The 22,170-nt window shown below is 38.0% G+C and overlaps 1 protein-coding gene across 1 annotated transcript in view; it reads left to right on the top strand.

Moving 5' to 3' along the window:
- Positions 1 to 413: 413 nt before the first annotated feature.
- LOC122803435 (extracellular calcium-sensing receptor-like) overlaps positions 414 to 22,170 on the top strand; it is a 247,814-nt gene continuing 226,057 nt past the window's right edge. The window contains exon 1 of the mRNA XM_044073049.1: positions 414 to 535. Coding sequence (XP_043928984.1) covers positions 433 to 535 — 103 coding nt within the window. The 5' untranslated portion in view covers positions 414 to 432. The remainder of the gene's footprint in view (positions 536 to 22,170) is intronic.

The following is a 22,170-nucleotide window of genomic DNA, read 5'->3' as shown; positions in this document are numbered from 1 at the left end:
TGGATTTAATAAATAAGTAAATTAAGTTGACAAATCCCCTTTCAATGCCTGATATCATTGGTAACAACAAGCATTAAACATCACAAATAATACCATTGTTTCAGGCCTCTGAGTTAGCTGAAATGACATCATTATTATTTTTTTTTCTTTTTTTATCTGTAAAAATGTATGAATGGGCAGAAACTGGGAAATCATTACATCACTGAAAAATGATAAACTACATGGATTTTTATGGCATCAACTTCCAGGCTTGATCTAAAATACAGAAATGCTGCTTTATGGCAAAATGGAGGCAGAACACCTTAACAGAACTAAAAACTGATAAAAATATAGGGATGTACAATATTATGTATAGAAAGGCTTTATTTTTTTCCCTAACAAACTGCCTTATTCTAGATTTCTGTCTTTTAGGTACCTTTTTCAAATTGCAGTATGGACTGCCAACCAGGCACAAGAAAAGGAATTATAGAAGGTGAGCCCACGTGTTGCTTTGAATGTGTAGCATGCCCAGATGGAGAGTTTAGTAAAGAATCAGGTAAGTTTATTTATGATTGTTCTTATTTTAACCACAATGATGACAAATGTGCAATAAATAAGTATGTACATACATACATACATACATACATGCATACATAACTTCAATTGCAAGTTTCCAGCAGTAATTTGTTGTCTTAATTTATTTAGACTTAACGTTTTCATCCCACTCAACAAGGACTGGCTCAGAGTAATATTAACTTCTGGTGACATGTTATTTATAAAACAACCAACCAAAATATAAATGAATCATATATTACTCTGAGGAAGTCCCAGAAGAGCTGGAGAAAGGCTATAAGTCTGAATAAATTACAAATTACTTGATTGAACCTTGCAATCAGATTTATTATTTCTATGCTCTTATTTTAAGACTTAGTGCGAAATCTACTTGGAATAATTAATTTAGAAACACTATATAAGATAAACATAATAATACGGTTGTCATTTTGTTTTGTGCCTGTTAAAGATGTACCAATAAGAATGAAAGCAAAAACATTGTAGTTTGTCAAGGCTGGCTTTGCAAAGGTGATTTGGCTTTGCAAAGGTGATTTAACTAATGCAGCATAAATGATGTCCTTCTATATCACTGTTGCAGTATTCCTTATAGAAGGGAAGTCCTGCTCTGGGCAGCCCATCACTTGTCTAGTATAGATAAGCTTGAAAAAAGATTGTTTGTGCTGTACATCACATTTATTCTCTCTGCACAGAATGTAGGGCATAAAAGGGATGTACACTTGCAACTACTCTGAAATTCTTTTGCCGCCAGTTCAAATGCCATTGTTGCCAGTTGTTTTGAACATTTTGTTGTTGTACTGAATATTTAGCAACACCAAATAAGTGCAGCCTTGAAGTTATTTTTTATTTTTGGATTTCTTTTTAAAATTTACTTTCTTGGTCTTGTATTTTGTATCACTACCTTGAGTTCATGTCATCCAAGAGGGGAAAATGTCAGTGTAGGAGGCAGATTCCCCATAAGGATTGTCACAAACAGTGTTGTTTTTGTTTGGGTGCTTACCATAACCATACCGCTTGTAGTATCTGTAGTGCCTAAGACACTCAGAAGCTGGTTGTCTTCATTGGCAGTTTATCTTGAAAACCAATGGCTTAGACAGTTATCCCAGGGTACAGTGGCAGAATCCTTTAACCCTGAGATACTCCCACTAGGTAAGAAGAAGGCCAAGGAGTCTTGGCTGAATTCTTTAGTCATTCAGCCTCCACTAGACATCCTTCTAGAAGCAGGTAATAGCTCTGCAGGTCATTCAGTGTTTGCGTCAGATACCTCTTGTGCAACCCTGCCAGAGGCCTGCATGGATCCATCTTTTTCTCACATCCTCTGAGCCTTGACAACTGTCTGCTCTGGACATTGAGGGGTAACTATGTTTGATTATCTCAGAGGGTCCTTGAGGGATTCCCTCAGATATTGGTCAAGAAGGAAGTTCTAGGGTCTCTTCTTGAATCTCACCAAGGGTCAGAATCTGATGTCCTTCTAAGAAAAGACAAAGACTGAAGCATGTTTCAGTCTGTCCTATGGATCTTCAAAGGGAATGGCAGAAATTTACTCAGGGGTTTGTTAGTTGCCTTAATGGCCCTAAAGCCTCCTCAGGGGGTTTCAGTGCTTGCTCTACCTTGGAATTCTACCCCTTCTAAATGGTTTAGGGTTCCAGATTCTTCAGATGGGGATTCTTTGGCTGGTGAGGGGTCTTTGTCCTAATCTTCACTGATGCCGTTATCTTTGGATTCTCTTTCTGGTGTAGAGGAGTCCATTAACCCTGAATCTCCTTTTGAAGAATTGTTCTTTGGGGGCACAATTGCTAGGATGATGAAATTATTTAAATGGGATTCTTCTCAAGTGTCGGAAAGAAGATATTATGAGTTGCTTCAGTGAATATTCCTAAACCAACGAACAACACACACACTAATTGTTTACATGGTGATAGTTTGTGTGTGGTTAACTTATCTAGCTTGGTTATTAACCAAGCTATGAATTCAATATTACTGAAGGGGAATAAATTTGTACCTACGTTTTTTTCCTCTTTGAGTGATATTTATTTTGACCTTAAAAAATTTATTCGGAAATTATATTTGAAAGTTTTCTTTTACAATGAGAATGATAATAGCACTGAAGAAAATGACGGGATGTATGATACTAATAGTTCTGACACTATCACTGAAAGTGTTGAGAATGAATTATTAAATTTATCAATTTATGACTATGAAAATGCATCTTTTGACTTAATTGGTGAAGATGTCTTTGATAATGTTGTTGATGGTGATATGTTTGTTACAGGCTATGGTAAACTCACTGTTCCACCTATAGTATCTGAAAGTACCTTCACACCCAACATTAAAGTGCCAGCAATTTCCACTTTTTTTAGAGTTGTATTTAAGGAGATTTCAGTACTTATGGAAAGTCTAAACAACAGGACTAAATATTATAATTTAAACAAAGAAGAATGGATGGCACTTAAATATTTGAAAAAAAATAAAACAGATTTCATTTTTAAAAGTGCAGATAAAGGTGGCAACTGGGTCATACTGAATAAAAATGACTACTGTGAAATGATTTTTGATTTGTTAAAAAATCAGGATGAATACATTTGCTTAAGGAATGATCCAATTGTTGAATACAATAGTGAATTGCTAAATCTTTTGGAAAGAGGGGAGCGTCTTGGTTTTCTTAATCAATATGATGTGGGAAAATTATATGTTAAAAAACCTTTAACACCGACCTTCTATGCATTACCGAAAGTGCACAAAAGTTTAGAAAAGCCACCAGGGAGACCTATAGTTTCAGGCAAAGAATCTTTTTTGAGTAGAGTTAACATATTTTTGGACTTTCATCTTAAAAATTATTTGTCTAGAATTTCAGCTCACATCTCTAACACTCAAGATCTAATAGATAAAATCAGTGGGATTAAATGGGAAAATAGTTATTATTGGGTAACTATAGATGTGAAGGCACTATATACTAACATCAAGAGAAGGTGGGGACTTGAAGCTGTTCAAATAATGTTGGGTGATGGCCCTAGAACTTCTTTTTTGATATTACTGTTAGAATTTTGTCTTTCCCATAACTACTTTTGTTTCAATAAGGACTTTTTTCTTCAGATCAAAGGTACGGCAATGGGGGCTGCCTTTGCACCCTCATATGCCATACTATATATGGACTATTTTGAAAAGTTATACATTTATTCTACTTCCTTCTATCAAAATAATGTAGTATTTTACAAACGGTTCATTGATGATCTCATATTAATATGTAGTGGTGAGATGTCTGAATTTCTTGAATTTTTTGATGTATTGAACAATAATGGTCATGGTCTAAAATTTTCTTATGAAATGGATAGAGTTAAGATCAATTTTCTTGATATAACTCTTTTCCATAATGATGACTACATAGGATATAGACCCTATAGGAAAGAAACCTCAGTGAACATGTTTCTACATGCAGAAAGTATGCATCCGGAACATCTGATTTGGTCTCTTCCTTTTGGTGAATTTCAAAGGATTTTTAACCATACAAGTAATAGGGATGAGAGATATTTGGAATTAAATAAGGTCGAATCTAGACTACTTGAGAGAGGCTATAGAAATGACCATTTGTTAAGTTGTAAAAATAAAATTCTTGGAATTACAGACCACTCCGGACATGAAGATAGAGTCCATTTGAGACAGGAGAGACGTAGTTCACTTGCTAGGAAAATCACAAGTAAGATTACACCTAGGGTTAGAAACACAGATATTTCAAAAACCAGTGAGTCCAAATTATTTTTTGTCACGAAATATTCTCCCATATCCACAGAAGTAAGTAACATCATAAGGAAATATTGGTATCTTATTTGTGAAGATGAAAGTATTGGTGACATTTTTCCCAAACAGATAATGTTCTCATATAAAAGGGGAAAAAATCTAAAGGAGCTATTAAACTATAATTTTAGTGAGAAATTTAATGTGGGTATTAATAAGAATACTGTAGGTACTTTCTCCTGTGGACAGTGTAGTGTATGCAGTAGGGTCCTAAATGTAACTAACATCAATGGTATGCCTTTTGTAGCTAGATACTTTTTCAATTGTAAATCCACAGGAGTGGTATACCTGTTGGGATGTTCGTGTTCCAATTCATGGTACATAGGTCAGACCAAAAGAATGGTTCGTGTTCGAGTTTTGGAACACTTAAAAGATATTAGGAATAAAAATGACTATAGTCCAGTGGCTAAACATTTTTTGGAAAAACATAAAGGTGATGCTAGTAGTTTAATTTTTTGTGTATTGGGCCAACCTTTTAGTTATGGAAATGGGGGATCAATTGTTCAAAAACTACTTGAATTGGAGACCAGGATGATTCTTAAATTCAAGACATTGAAACCACATGGACTTAATTTAGAACTAAGTATGTAACATTATTGCATATAAAATATTTATAATTATACTAAATACATATTCTTGTTTTGGTATAATATATACTATTTAGTAAACCACACATGAGCTGTCTTGGGGTATAGGAGCTGTTATTGTTGGAATGTATTTAAAGTCAATTATCAAATATCATTTTATGACATTACTTATCAAAATATACATTAAAATATAAAATTCGATATATATGTGTCATTTTTAGAAGTTAGTATAATAGAAATTACATAGTTGTCTATACATATATTGATAATATATAGAAGTTGCCATTGTTATATTTATTTCTCAGTTTATATTGATTCTTTTCTTTACTACTTGAAAGTTTTTTGGAAGCATTCTCTTTCATTTTTCTACAATGATGTTTAAATAAAGACTGATTATATATGAAACATAGTAATGTAATAATAATTGTGAAATTGAGATTGTTAATATTTTGTTTTTAATGTTTAGATCTTTGTAAAGACATTAAATAATGGTAGAGCACTTTAAAATGTTAATTGATTAATTGGTGCTGATTAACTAAAATAGTTTGTATAAATAGTAGTTAACAGCACAATGAATTTGTGATCCATTTGAAGGCGAAAAGCCGAGGTACCAGATCGCAATAAACGTTGGCTTGGCACTGGCTTCCTGTGTTGTTCGTTGGTGAATTTTGACCTGCTGTAGTGTTTGTGGTTTGTGAATATTCCTAAACCGTCTGCAGTTCCTCCTTTGTTGACTACTATTTTAAATATTTTCATTGCTGCTTCCAAGTCCGCTGATTCTCAGCCCCCTGCTCCTAAGATACCTGATAGGTTTTATAAGGTTCTTGAAGACTGTCTTCCCAACTGTGATTTTTTTTTTATTCCAAAATTCTCATGGTTCCTCAAAAGGAGAGCACCTGGAGACCTATTATGGATCTTTCCCGGCTCAACACCTTTCTCAAGATCCCTTCTTTTCAGATGCTTACTCTTCAAACTCTGTTTCCTCTTTTATTACCCCAGACATTTCTGATGTCCTTGGATCTGAAAGATGTTTACCTTCATATCCCTATTCACTGTCTCTACAGGAAGTGTTTATGTTTCTCTGTGTCTTCCTCTCATTTTCAGTTTTCCTGCTTTGCCATATGGCCTTTCTACTTCCCCAAGGGTATTCATAAAATGCCAAGCTCCTGTGATTGCCTTCTGCAGGCTCCAAGGCATTCAGATTTTTCCTTATCAAGATGACCTGTTTCTTTAGGCACCTTCTCTCAGTCAATTGTTGCAGGATCTGCAGTTCACCATCTCTCTTCTTCAAAGTCTGTGATTTGCTATCAACTTCCAAAAGTCTGTCCTGACTCCCTCTCAGGATCATGTGTATCTGGGTTGCAGGATTCAGATGGCACCAGTGTTGGTCTCTCTTCCACTTCCAAAGTTATTGTCATTGACAGCCTTCTTTCAGTCTCTTCTTCCCCTGACTGCCATGCCAGCCAGGTAGTTTCTTCTATTACTTCAGGCTCTGGGAATCATGGTCTTTTCTATTCCAATGCGTCCTCTTGCCAGATTGCATATGCAGAAGCTTCAATGGTACCTCAAGTTGGTTTGGCTGCAGCATCAGCACCCTGTGACTTTCAGCATACCTCTTCTTCCCTATCTCAAGAAGGGATTCAAATGGTGGATTCAACAGTTTGCTCTCAACTCAGGCTGGCCCTTTCAGCCTCCAGTGCCTTCTCAGGAGCTGTTCACTGATGCATCAGACAAGGGGTGGAGGGCATCTCTTGGTAACCTGAAAGTTCAGGTTCTTTGGCCTCCCCATCAAAAGTCCGACCATATCAACATCAAAGGGATGAGGGCTTTGATTCTGGCCCTTCAGGCTTTTTACCCCATGTTCTCTCTAGGACCCTTGAAGGTGCACACAGACAATACTACAGTGATGTGGTATGTCAACAAGCAAGGGGGCATAAAATCTTACCTCTTCTGCAGGATGGAGCTTCAGGTTTGGGAAATTGCTCTCATTTATCAGTTAACTCTTCAGGCAGTATCCATTCTTTCAGAGCACAATCTTGTGGCAGACTCTCTGAGTAGGTCCAAAACACAGGCTCATGAATAGATGCTTCTCAGAGACATGTTTCTTGACATTGTCTATTGGTAGGGTATTCCGCAGATAGATGTTTTTGTCTCCCCTCTGAACAGGCAGCTTCCTCTTTTCTGTTGTTGAGTGCCTTGCTGTCTGACCTGGAAAACAGATATCCTATCCTTTCTGTGAAAGGAGAGGTTTCTTTATGCTTTCCTCCTCTTCCTCTACTTCCAACAGTCCTGCAGAAGATTCAGCTGGACTCACAAAATATCTTGCTAGTGACTCCTTTTTGGCCGAGACCTGGGTTTAGCAACAGGGACAGTGTTTGATGAACAATTCATATCAGGAACTTCAGGATTCATCACAGGAATAGGAATATTTACTGGAACATCTTCTGGAACTGGAACACTGAACAACTCATGCTGCGATATAGAGTCTTTCTCACAGGTTATGTTCTGTGGTATAGGCTCAGACACCAGCATCAAATGTTTCCAATTCTGAGCAAATATTCTTCACAACTCCAATCCGATCATAACCTTTGGACATTTGCATCCTTACCACTTCTCCTTCTCATAATGGATTGAGTAGTTTGCTGTCTTATTGAAATAGGACTTCTAGACTAAACGCTTCCTCAACAGATTGGCTTTCACTGACCTGTTGTTCTTGACACATGGAATCAGCAATTTGCTACCAACTGGTAATGTGGTTCTGGTTTGTCTCAATAAAAGTCACTGAGTAGGTGAACCAAGATGTTTATCACAAGGAATATTTCTGAGATTCAGGAGATTCAGGGAAACATCACTATTGTCTCATTTTGACTTCTCTATTAATTGTTTCACACTTTTGAACTGCATGTTCTGCCAAACCATTTGACTGCGGATACTCTGGACTACTTGTAACATGTGCAAAGTCCCACTCTTCAGCAAATCTTTTGAATTGTTGACTCATAAACTGTGTACCATTGTCAGAAATAACTTTGTGCAGACTACCATGGACTGTAAAATGATGCTTCATCTTAGTAATGACAGTATTGGACACTAGATTAGGGAGTAGGTCAATCTCAAACCAATTTGCATAAGAGTCTACTAACACCAAGTAATATTGACCATTCCATTTGAAAATGTCGGTGGCTACTGTTGATCAAGGTAGTTCACGAATCTGGTTTAGCTGAAGTCATTCCTTCTGTTGATGTGACTTAGTACTATTACATACAGAACAAAATGATAGAACTCTCTCAATATCTTGTGACAATGATGGTCAAAACACTAGTTTTCTCACCCTTCTTTTGCTAGAGTCTGCTCCTGGGTGGCCACGATGCAAGATAGTAATGCGCTCTTGTTACAAGGCCTTTGGAACAATAACTTTAAGACATTTCATAATGATACCATTGCCAGACAAAATCTCATCTCTGTAAGGAAAATAAGGCTGTGCTTCTTGAGGTAAACTAGATTGCTTTGATGGCCATTATTTGAGAAAGTGGGTGAGCTTCTGTAAAACTCAATCTGAGGTTATATGTCTTCCAAGCTCATCAAGATGTGTGGGAAGAAAAATGTCTCACTTCCATGACTTCAGAATCAAGATTCTCATTCTTATGCTGTTCAGTGATATTTCTGGGCTATGTGGATAATGTATCAGAAAAATAAAAAAGTTTGTCTTTCTTGTAGACAAGATTGAAATTATACTTTTGCAATTTCAACATCATGCGCTGCAATTTGGCTGAAGCTGTATGCATAGGCTTTCTCAAAATAGTGACTAGAGGTTGGTGGTCTGTTTCAATATGGATTGTACTACCATCAACATAATCATGGAACTTTGAAGACAATTGCCAAGAGCTCTTTCTCCATCTGACCATATTGCATTTCAGTGTGGGTTAGAGTTCTTGATGCCTAGGCAGTATGTTGACCCTCTTAAAGAATGACTGCACCTAAACCACATTTCGAAGCATCACAGGAAAGAGTAATTGGCTTGTGGACATGATAGTATCTGAGACTTGTTGGACTGACAATTCTATGTTTCAGGACATCAAATGCTCTCTGGTGTTGCTCTAACCATGACCAGGATACATCTTTATGAGTCAGCTCTTTAAGTGGTACTGATTTTTAACTAGATTGCTTTGATGGCCATTATTTGAGAAAGTGGGTGAGCTTCTGTAAAACTCAATCTGAGGTTATATGTCTTCCAAGCTCATCAAGATGTGTGGGAAGAAAAATTTCTCACTTCCATGACTTCAGAATCAAGATTCTCATTCTTATGCTGTTCAGTCATATTTCTGGGCTATGTGGATAATGTATCAGCAAGATAAAAAAGTTTGTCTTTCTTGTAGACAAGATTGAAATTATACTTTTGCAATTTCAACATCATGCGCTGCAATTTGGCTGAAGCTGTATGCATAGGCTTTCTCAAAATAGTGACTAGAGGTTGGTGGTCTGTTTCAATATGGATTGTACTACCATCAACATAATCATGGAACTTTGAACACAATTGCCAAGAGCTCTTTCTCCATCTGACCATATTGCATTTCAGTGTGGGTTAGAGTTCTTGATGCCTAGGCAGCATGTTGACCCTCTTAAAGAATGACTGCACCTAAACCAAATTTCGAAGCATCACAGGAAAGAGTAATTGGCTTGTGGACATCATAGTATCTGAGACTTGGTGGACTGGCAATTCTCTGTTTCAGGACATCAAATGCTCTCTGGTGTTGCTCTAACCATGACCAGGATACATCTTTATGAGTCAGCTCTTTAAGTGGTACTGATTTTTGGCTCAAGTCTGGAAAGAATTTGCCAAGATCCATGCCAAGCAAACATTGCGGGGCTTGAACATTGTCTGGAGCTGGCATCTCGAGAATAGCAGTTTGCTTGGATGGGTCTGGTCGTAAGCCTGAACTGGTAAATAAATGACTAACATAAGTGACTTCTTGTAGCCTGAATTTGCATTTCTGAGGACTCAGCTTAAGATTCACTTCACAAGCTCTTTTCAGAATTTTCTTGAGGTTTCTGTCATGCTCAGCTTCAGCATTACCTCCTACTAGTATATCATCTACTATAATAGCACAGGGATACACAGAAAAAATGTTCTCCATTGCACGTTGAAAGACTTCACTGGCAGAATTTATCCCAAATGGCATTCTCAGAAATCTGTATCTTCCAAATGGAGTACTGAAAGTGGTGATCAGCAGAGATTTTTGGTCAAGCAAAATTTGCCAAAATGAACTCTTTGCATCTAAGACAGGAAAAACAGTGGTATTTGGCATAGCAGCTGCAACTTCTTCAACTGTACGCATTGGATGATGAGGTCTTTTCAGCACCTTGTTCAAATCTCATGGATCAGTACATATTCTAATGTCATTTGAGCTTTTCTTATGAGGTACCACCATGGAGGATACCCATTCAGTAGCTTCATCAACTGGACAAATCACACCTTGATGCACCATTTTATCTAGCTCATCCTTGACTCTGTTCTGCATGACTACTGGAACTTTCCAGGCTGGCCTAACAACTGGGCTGACATTTGGGTTGAACTTCATGGAGTACACAACTGGAAGCTTGCCTAGTTTGTCTTCAAAGAGATCAGCATAGGTAGAGAAAATATACTGGGCAAAATTACAATAGTGGTCTTTTAAGCTAACACGGCGGGCTTCCTTATTAAATGAAAGTAGTTCCATTTTCAAACTGTTTCTGATCCCTAATAATGACTGAACATGCCTCACGACCACATAAAATAACAAGTCATAGCTTCTCCCAGCAGAGTAACATGAAAGAATTACTGAGCTTTCAGTTTGAATTTCTTCACCACCATGAGCAACAAGCTTCACACACTTTGCCAAATCAAGCTTTTCATCAGCACATACTCTTAACAAATGTTTCTTCAGTCATAACAATTCACTTTCAACCTGTATCAACTTTGAGCTCTGTGGGTTTTCCATTCATCCAAACAGTACAAAATACTTCATTCTCTGCCCACAAATTTACTGCATTGACTGTTTCGTTAAGTGCTGACACACCATCAACACAGAAAGTAGGGTTACAGCTTTCTAATTGATCAACTCATTTCTTGAAATGTTCCCTTTTAATAAAATAATATGTGGCTTCTGATATACAAAACCTTTTGAAATGATTCCACTTATTACATCTGTGGCATTGTTGACCAAAAGATAAGCACTTTTCTCTTTTAGACTCATTCTTTGAATTTGCTGACACCCTTGTGCTTCACTGAGACTGTGTGAATGTTGGAATTTGGTAGAAAGCTCCAATAGATGCTCACAAGTACAGCAGGTACAAACGACCAAAACACTATCAGGATTCAACAATGCAGCCAGCACCAGAGTGTTAAAAGCGCACACACATTTTTATTAACAAATAATTATTATAGCTCCATCTACATTCATACTGCTTTTGGCATTTCTGCCTTCCTCAGTGAGGTTTGTGTGGAGTCCTGAATCCCTGGTGGTGCATTTTTTGGTTTATTTGTTCTCCGTTTTGCACCATTTCACCACCTTTTGGGTTAGAAAATATAAACAAACTGATTAACAGACAGACTATATAGACATAACATGCTTACATCTCAACAGCTTACTACAAAATGACAGTCAGGCTCAGATGTGCTCAGTATTAATACACTTATGCAAGCCCCTAGACACCTTCTTAAAGACACACACACACACACATTGATCTACACTCCATTTGTCAGCCATTTCTCCTTATCTGCCCTTGATTCCCCCATTGTCCTCGTTTTGAGGTCAAACAATTTCTTAAAGTTGTCCTGCATATTAGGCTTACAAGAAAACCTATTCCTCCTCCTTGAGACATTAATTTTGTTTTGGAAAAAATTGACTCAGGCTCCTTTTGAGCCTGCAGATTCTGCTTCTTTGCAACACTGTACCTGGAAGACTGTTTTGTTGTGGTCTCTTACATCTGCTCAGAGGATTTCTGAGCTCCAGGCCCTTATGGACATTCCTCCTTGTTTTCATTTTTCATAGGGAAAGGATGCCCCTTCATACTAATCCTTCGTTTATGCCCAAGGTGGTAAATACGTTGTCCTTAAATCAATCAGTACAACTCCTTCCTTTTTCCCTTCTATTCAGTCTGCTACTGAGAGGGTCCTGCATATCTTGGATTTGCATGGGCAGCTCAGGTACTATTTGAATAAAACTAGGACTATATGTAGGTCTGATCAGCTTTTATTTCCTTTCACCCCAGTTCTTTGATTTTGGCTGTTTCTAATCAAACCATCTCCTCCTGGATATCTAAGGCCATTTCTTTTTGAAAATTATTTTCATGGCAAGTTTCTGTCTGCTTCTGTTAGAGCTCATTCTACTAGTGATGTTGCCTTATCTGGTGCCTTCTCCATGGGGTTGGACATCAATTCCATCACTGAAGCTGCTACTCAGTCTTCAGTGCATACCTTTACTAAGCATTTTAAGTTGGATATGGTTTCTAGGGTCACAGCTGGTTTTGTCAAAACCATTTTATGTGAGTTTATTGATGGCTCTTCTCAGCTTTCCACCTTCCATTCTGTGTCTTGAGCTTTTTTACTTTGTCTTCTTTAAGGAATACTGTAACAGTGACATTGTAAGGAAATAGTACAGTTGTGTAAAATCTTATACTTTCTTCTCTCCTAGCTTATAAACTTCCATAGGAATATCATCTATCACTGGGGAATTTCCTGTAGTTTGGTTACATATCACCATTTTTATCTCATCTCCTCCTATCTTAGCTGTTAGTAATTGAGCCTCATCTACCTCTATCCTTGGCATACCTAATTCTTCCATAAACATTTCCATTTGTACTTTTTATTTATTTCCATGTTTCTTTGCTTTATACAATTTTTTATAACATTTCTAAAATATTTCTAATACTTCTACAGAATCTCAGGTTATTTTCCCTGTTATAGATGCCCTGCACTTGGCAACAACCCTTTCAGCTTTCTGTTGTCTGAGACGTGCTAAATTTTTTGTACTCTGGAATTTTTATCAAAAAGTGTTATTTTACAACAATCTTTCTAAACTCATGCATATTATCAAGATAGTCTCTTATTTTCTCTTTAAAACTTTGCAGTTGTGCCTCTTCTTATTCTGTGAGATTCACCCTATTCTACAATACTTTAACCTTTGTTAGGCACTCCAAATAATTCTTGTTACTTCTTAACCATGTCTCTTTTATTTTATTTCCATGCTATTTTTAAACTCTACTTTTATCCCACTCCCAAAACTTTTTTTAGAAGAAATTTCTATCTTTCCTAATAACTCCTGAATAATTTCCACTGCCCACTCCTTAAATTCCTCTCTGTTTAACAGATAGGTGGGCAAGTGCCAGTGATTTATTTTTATTTCATTACCCTACATTTTTATTTAAGCTCTTATTGGCCCATGATCTGAAGTAGTTATTGGATGTGTATCAAAACTTTCACTTAAATGCATATGTTCCTATGAAATATACCCCGGGATTCATGAAGCTCGACGCAAGGCCGGCAGTAGGCTTGTGCCAACAGTGCAGCGTGAAGATGGCGCAGTAGCGGCAAATGCATATTAATGAAGGTGCACTGCCGCCACAGCCACGTGTACAGGAAAGCGAGTGCATAGGGCATGTCGAAGTGCCGCATGGAGGCGTGGAAATGCCAGCTGTTGACGTGCAACCTAAAATGCTTGCATATAACAAGTTGCAAGATAGTAATCACATCTGTCAGTGTCCGTGGATACTGAAACGTATGCAAAGCATGCAAGAAAGTTCCTGCGAACACAAAATGAAGAAGCAAACACAAATGCACAGTAGGGAATAACGGGTCCCTATCCCACAAACAAATGACATGGAAAACCTTGTGCCCGTAGTCCAACGCAGTGTAGATAGCTATACCAAGTGGAAGTGAAATGCATCATATGTTAGCGAGCTGCCAGTAGGTGCGTCCAGCCCAATGGTTAGGGTCACCAGCTGACCCATAATGTGAAGGAGGGTACACAGCTGGGCAGATGTGTCCATAACAAAATGCACGATAAATGTACATATCTAGTGACCGTATGTCTGAATCATATCCCACAAGGCATGTAATAGTCACATACAAAAGGTATGTCCGTATTTCATATACCAAATGTGACAGGAAATAGAATAAGTATGTAAACAAAACAGAAGGAGCATATAAACAGCTACAACAATAAGGAAACATGTAGGCTGAAAGGAACAGTATTATCCGTACCGTCGACTGTGGGTACATGCTGTCCAGTACGGATATGTGTACGGAATATATCTCATCCTGGACATAGGAAAAGGTGGCATCCTACCAATGATTAGAACAGTCTGCCAAAATCCACAAATCAGCGGTACAAGCCGAACTTGTCAGGATGTGTAACAGTTGAACGGGTAGTACCCGGGTATACCAACCATGTAATGAAAGTTAAGTATGGGCGTGTACCTATGTGTGTGAGGTATAGCATGTGGAAAGCAAACATGGCAGGGTAGTCCACACAACCATACAGGTACCTGACATATGTAGGGTATTCAATGTGTTACTCTGGCCGTGTCATGGGCCAACAACCAAAGCAGTGATGTATGGGGTGTGAGGAATATGTGTGTGTGGGGGGATGGGTAATGGTACATTCCTCCAAGGCGATACTGTGTCATATGCAGAATAGGTGAACTGGAGGTGTATGAGGGAGCAGTGGGTGAAGCTGAAAGAAACACAAAAACATGTATAAACAGCTGCAATACAACCAGACAGGCCATACTGTACAACACAATCCCACAAACATATGAATATTGAAATGTGCGATACAAATGTATAGACATGTCACCGGCACATACCCACAGATTGGTCCTGATGGAACTGGCCATAACAAATGCAACACACCTGGATGCATAATGGACTACCAGCATCCCCTCCACATCACACAACCCGCTCCCTTACCTGAACATCCACCAAATCTAGCCATACTTGGCCTACTGGTTTGGTGCAGCCACATCTACACATAGTGACCACTACGCATATGTAGTAGGTAGTGTCACCCTAGGCAGTTGCAGGATTGCACACTATGTATCCCTTGCATGTAAAACCCCCCAGCACATTTTCATAACGCTAGAAGAATGGTCGGTATTCATCTTGTTTTAGTCTTGTTCAATTTTTGGGATATCCCTTATGGGATAAGTAACCTGTGTAAACATTAGAATGGAAGACACGAAGTCCAGTCCTGTAGATATCTGGACACAAGTTGGAACGTGCATTAGTGGCACACGACACTGTCCAGCCCTAAATGGTCATGCATAACCTACTACCCAGGATCAAACACCTGCCCGTGATGCACGTGTCCTGACACGAATAAGCGAGAGAATATATTACACACATTCGCATAGTGGTACATGGTATAAGGGTGATGAAGGTACTGACGTAAACAGGATTCCCCTGATCCACTGTGTGAGGGACAATTAATGTGTGTGTAGGTGTGACCTGACCAACAATGGTACAATGACAAATGTCTTGTGACCGTAGGAAATAACTATGCACCATACTGCATGTAACAGTTGCCTAAAGCGGTCACGTCAGGATAGAATAAATGTAATTCGTACAAGAAACAGGCAAACAACAAAAGTGCCAAAGGTATAAGGCTCACAGCTAGGAAACAAATGAATGTTCTAAACCTGCACTGACCGTAGCTATGTGTTGGCCCAAACAATCTGGTGTCCGCAGTAGGGTTATCATCTGTCCCGCTTTGCGAGGGACAGTCCATCGTTGGACAGTTGTGTCCTGACAAAAGACATTTCAAATGGCAAATGTCCTGGGATTGTAGGACATAATTATGTCCCATATGTTATGTAATAGCAAAAAATAATTATTTCAGTATCTACAATACCTAAATGTTACAAGAAACAGAATAAGCAACTAAACCGCTACAACAATAGGCTTTTATGTAGGCAAATAAGTAAAGTTCTATCTGTTGTACTGACCGTGGGTATGTGTCGGCTTGTAAAATCTGATGTGTGTTCTGAAAATGTCCCATCTTGGCCATTTGAAAAGGTGCCAACCCTAGTCACCAGAACAGAGCACAACCTGTACATATGACAATGTCAACGATACCAATGATCAGAGCATTCGCACAATAACTGGCCAGACCCTTAAAATCTCACAAAGCCAGTGACCTTTGGGGGAAAGGTGTTGAATGAGAATGACTTCTTACAACAATGAAGAGTAATAGATGCATTTAACTGCAGAATATTAGTAGTATTACGAATATGTCAACACGTTCCAAGTTAATAGTACTAATATGGTAGAAGTGTCCGTGATTGTCCCTGAGTTGTTATAGCCTTGTCCCTGTCACTGTAGACATGAGTCCCCGAGTATCAGAGATGTCAGTACACAGAAGTACACCAACCAACTGTCCCATCTGTTGACAGGACTATTGCATACCTGTAGTGAATTCATAACAAATGTCCAGAATAATATTCATTGTATGTATAAATGAATTAAATAGTCAATTAGGAAGGGAAACCACCCCCCCAACCTGCATTATGTAGTGGAACCACTCCCCGCCCTAAATTATGTAGCACCGACCCAATAATGTGGTCAGAGGTGCCCAAACACCTGCGTCTGTAAACACAGGTAGAATGTTAAACTCTGGACTAACTCTGTCCATGTGCTATGGCTGATCTTTGAACAGTGCCAGGGCAGTGCTAGTCACCAGTCGGCCGAGCCTAAACCCGGACCAGCACATGAACACCCTGACAATCAAACACGCGTATGTGTGAGGACTATAAGTGTAGGAGTTATGAATATCCTTGGAGTGAATAGACTTGCAGCACAGGTTCAGAGCAGTAGGAAACAGGGAATGTCCTAATTGTAGTACTGCAGTTTTCCCAGCAGGAGAATGGATGCCTGATGTGTAAGGGAAGCGGTGAGACATATGTCAGAGTAGCTATGAACCATGGGTATACATATAAATGAGTCAGAACACCTATAGTGTAGTAGTTACATCATCCGCCCAACGTAAAGGCATTCCCGGTTCAAGTACGACTATAGCACATATTAATTGTGTAATGAATGCCTCTGTGCTGTAAAGCCAACATTTATACATGTAAAGGTGACCGCGTTCGCATGGGTCCGTTAACCGGATTCCATCAAAGTGGTACTGTCATAAGGAATAAGGCAAATGTAATCCTTAAGACGTGCCTGTAAACATATGTAACTCAGAATAAGTAGATGCAAGTGGGCCTGTGCGGGTGTATGCAGCTACTAGCATAGCAAATGTATGTTGTCTTCTACAGCTGTAACTTTCATATATATATAGTTAGATAGATGTGTGTATAGATAAATATCCACAGACATAACAGAAATATGCAATTATATATCTACATATTTATCTATACACATATATATATATATATATATATATATATATATATATATATACACACACACACACACACACACACACACACACACATATATATATAGATATATATATATATATATATATATATACACACACACACATATATATATATATATATATATATATATATATATATATATCTATATATATATACACACACATATATATATATATATATATATATATATATATATATATATGTATAGATAGATAGATATGTTAGGAACACTGAAAGACGAAAGCAAACCTAAGGGTTGTGAAGGGAATCCAGAGCAAGTTAGGAATTATGAAGTGCTCGCAGTGCATGTCACATAAAGCTGCACAAGTGTGAGTAGAACACCGCTCTCCACACCAGAGGCAGGGCTATACCAGTGGCCATAACATCGTTGAAGTGCTACGTCAACATTGTAAACAGATGGAATGTAGGACATATTGCGACCACCTACACTTGTAACTCGCAAATCATTCGTAATCCATAACACCAAGAAAGGCACGTATGTGCAAATATGAATGGATGGTGAACCTGTGAATACACGAGGTGGTACAAAATGTGTGTAGGGCCCCAACGCTCATGAGAGGGCAATGTGTAAAGGTGTGTCATGGCTGCGATATCAGGTGTATAATGGCTGTTATGCGGGGAAACTCAACACGGGTGTGCAGGAGAAACTATGGATATGCGAGTATGGACAAAGGGGTGATAGGGTATGTTGCGCCGGGTGCAATGGAGTAGCCCATGGAGGTCAGCTAGTACATAGGTGCGATTCCCAGATAGAGCATCATTTGCATGGAGACATGCGTGAATGGGTGTATCGTTGTCAGACGTTGTGCGTCAGGTCTGGCAGCCCAGCACGCAAAACCTATATACCACCCATGAGCGGAACGTAGTTCTGCTGTGACAACTCCAAACCGGGAAAAGCAGAAAGACACAACTACATGAAGACAACAATTTGTCGATGTACAGTCACAGTAACACAAACACACATCCTATCAACAGTAATAATATGAATGTGTACAGAAATAAACACAGTAGCAGGAAAAATAGGCTGCGCATATGAGGAATAGGTCGAATGACACTATCATAACCCAGTTAGCAGCGGCACCCCAGACATGAAAAACGTGCAACATCTGTCAGCTGCATAACGTGCAATATACTGTGCACAAGTTCACCGGAGTGAAGTGTCGGTGTCAGAATGACTAAGGCAATAGTATGCTGTTGAAGCAGGGATAAAACCAATACGCATGTGTAAGTGTCCATGTCCGGGAAATGTATAGGTTAACGGACACACAGATGTATATATAAATAAAAACGTATATATACACATAGCTATATTAATTTACATACACATATACATCCATAAGGATATATATATATATATACATATATATATATATATATATATATATATATATATATATATATATATATATATATATATATATATATATATATATATATACACACACACACAAGGATATACTACGGATATATATAGATAGATATATATACACAAACAACAGGTAGTGATATATACACATACACACAAAACAAACTATATGTCAGTGTAGATATACACATTCACTGAAGCAACAGAAGTTGAAACAAACTAAGATAAATAAAACAAAATCCACATCAGCAGAACCAGCAGCAAAGAGTCCAATATTAAGTGTTTTATTAACATCCACTTTTCGTTCAAGAAAACTGAACTTCTTCAGACAAACATCAAAAGGTAACAAATGTAAAAAAACTCCTTAAATACACAATTAACAACACATGATACATTTGAATGGACCAACCAACTGGTTAAAACTCGCTGACTTCAATATGTGGGAAAAAGCTGATCTCAAAGCTTCTGAAAGTGCTACTACATACAAAAGTCAGGTCTTTACAGATTGTGTTTTGAAATCAAACAACTGACCAAAATAAAATAAAAAAATATCAATGAAAATGTGTCTAAACATAAAATGTTTAAAACCAAGAAAAATTAAACATAGTGATGGAACCAATTTAATGACGAAAAATAAGAAATAAAACATAAAAAATAATAAGTCATAAATGAAAAATGAAAATAAAAAATAATAATAATAAAATTACCTCTGCATACTTCTGAGTTTCAAGATGCAAGCTAAACCTACTCTGTCATTAAGAGCTGGAGGTCTGTATGAACAGAGTTTCAGCTGCCAAAATTACTTCTAGGCGCTCTAATAATAGTTGAAAAGGACCCCCCCCCTGATGTCAAAGGGAACCTGTCCTAACACCCTAAAAGTAAAACTGTGCTGAGGGTGATCATTAACATGTTTCGCTAAAGCGTTTTCAAACTTATTTTTCCTAATACAATATAAATGCTCACAGATTCTTTCGTTAAAACATCTGTCAGTCTTGCCCACATAAAACGCTGGGCAAGACTGGCAGCAAGCTAAATAAACAACCGATCGAGATTTACAGTTGAATCTACCAACAGTGGAGAAAGAAGAACCAGCAATTTTAAATCTCGAACCAGTGGCAATGTGCGTGCACATGTTGCAACTCTCACATTTGAAAGTGCCCTCTACTCTAACATGAGTGTCCTTTTTTGTTTCTAGTATCCGTTTGAGGTTATCACCCCTCCTGTATATAAAACTAGGCAAAGTACCAAACCTGGCTTGTAAGGCATCGTCACACCAGAAAATACTCCAGTTCTTGACAAACACCTCCTTAATTAAGTGGATCTCAGCACTATAATTAGTAATAAAAGAAATAGAAGTGTCTACTTTCTTGTTGTCTACAAAGACTTCAGGCATAACTGGAGGTGAATGTTCTAGTGGACAACTTGTGAACAAACTGCTTTGTAAAATAGGTTTATAAATGCCCCCATACCTTTTAGTCTGGACCTCAGTAACCAGGTCGTGAATAAACTTGTCTGGGTAACCTCTGTGTAGAAACAATCCCTTAATAAACTCACATTCTTCTAAAAAGGGTTCATCGTCAGTTACCATTCGAGCAGCGCGCACAAGTTGCCCCTTGACTACCCCTCTTTTTTGGTGCCCAGGGTGGGCACTAGTAAAGTGTAACATGGTGTTAGAATAGGAACTCTTACGAAATATTTTGGCCTTAAAACTACCAGCAGAAATGTCTTTGTATAAGTCTACATCCAGATAAGAAATTCTAGAATCAGACTCTACAAATGTAAAATTCAAAAAAGACGTGCTGGAATTGAGGTAGTCCATGAAAGTCCCCACATCATTAATTGAACCTTCTGTCAATATAAAGATGTCATCCAAAAATCTGGTGTAAAAATCGATTTTGAACTGACCATTGCGATTACCAAAGACGTATCTGTGTTCCCATTCAGCCATTACGATGTTGGCAAAACTGGCCCCTACTGGTGAGCCCATGGCTACACCAGTCTTCTGTAAATATATCTCTCCCCCAAATGTTACAAAGTTGAACTTCAAGATGACGTCTAACAATTCCTGCACCAATCTAATTTCTACACTGCTAGCCTTATGATACAATAGACGGTCAGTGACCCAGTCGATCCCTGTAGCATGAGGGATAGACGTATAAAGGTCTTTTATGTCTATTGTCAAAAATCTATGACCTCTCTTGAATTCTAAAGCACCCATGGCTTTTAAAAATGCCCAAGAGTCTTTACAGATGTGTGTTTCCTTTTCAACGTATTTTTTCAGTATATTGTCCACGTATTTGGCTATCGGGTAAGTGATTGAACCCCTAGCATTAACCAATAGCCTCATGGGAGGGTTGTACACATCTTTATGGATCTTGGGTAATCCAAAAACTGTTGGAATCTTGGGAAACGAAACAGTCAAATATTTCAACACATCTTGTTCTATAACATTTTCTAAAAACAAATCATTCAAGAAAACATGGATGCACCTATACGCTGCATTCAATTCATTAATGCTAGACAGTGTATAAGCATCCTGCAGTAACATGTGGGTAAGACAGTTTTCATAATGACAAGTGTCCATTAGTACTAAACCACCCCCCTTGTCAGGTTTAAGAATCCTGACAGGTAAACTTTTTAAAGTGTCCAACAAGTCAACTTCGTCATCAGTCAAGTTTTTGTTCGGAAGTGTCCTACAACAGTTGACTAAGTTTCTAATTTCGATTTCACACAAATGTTCAAATAAAAAAAGTAAAGGGTGGATAGGGGGGTTAAATGTACTTGGAACTCTCAAAGTTTTTTTGTCTAAAACAGTGTTACCAAAAATTAACAATAAATTCAACTTACGTATAAACAACTTTAAATCAAGCAATGTGTGTGCTAGATTAAAATGTCTCCATGGAACAAAAGTGAGACCTTTTGAAAATAAATCAGACATCTCCACAGTGATTGTAAAACTCGAATAGTTGTAAACAAAAAAATATCCAAAACTGTTACTAATGATGTCAGGTTTTGTCCTTCTCATTACTTCTGAAAAGGCTTCTTGCTGTTGTTCCTGTGATAGCTCCTTGTGTTGTAAAACCTCTGATGGTTCTGTCCCCGGTTCGAGGAAAAAGACGGTGTAGGACGAGAAACTTCCTCATCCCTGCCACCATCAGTTACAAAATTTTCTGTAGGAACAACATCCTCCACATCCTCTCCAGTGGCCGGCCTACTAGCTCTAGCTGTCTGCCTCATAACCCCATGAGTCAGCTTGACAAGAGCACCTAGACTGTCGCCAACACTCTGAGAATGGGGGGGGGGGTATGCAGTTTGTTTATTATATGCATCTATGTCTCTTTTCAGTTTTTTTCATTTTCATCTCCATATTACGAGATATCTGTTGGTCTATGGTGGAAAAAATTTGTTTATACTAATATTTATACCTGTTAAAGT

Source organism: Protopterus annectens, chromosome 5.part1 (assembly GCF_019279795.1).
Source record: "Protopterus annectens isolate FY-2018-M chromosome 5.part1, PAN1.0, whole genome shotgun sequence".
Taxonomy (NCBI): Eukaryota; Metazoa; Chordata; order Ceratodontiformes; family Protopteridae; genus Protopterus; species Protopterus annectens.
This window is presented reverse-complemented; position numbering and strand designations above follow the sequence as displayed.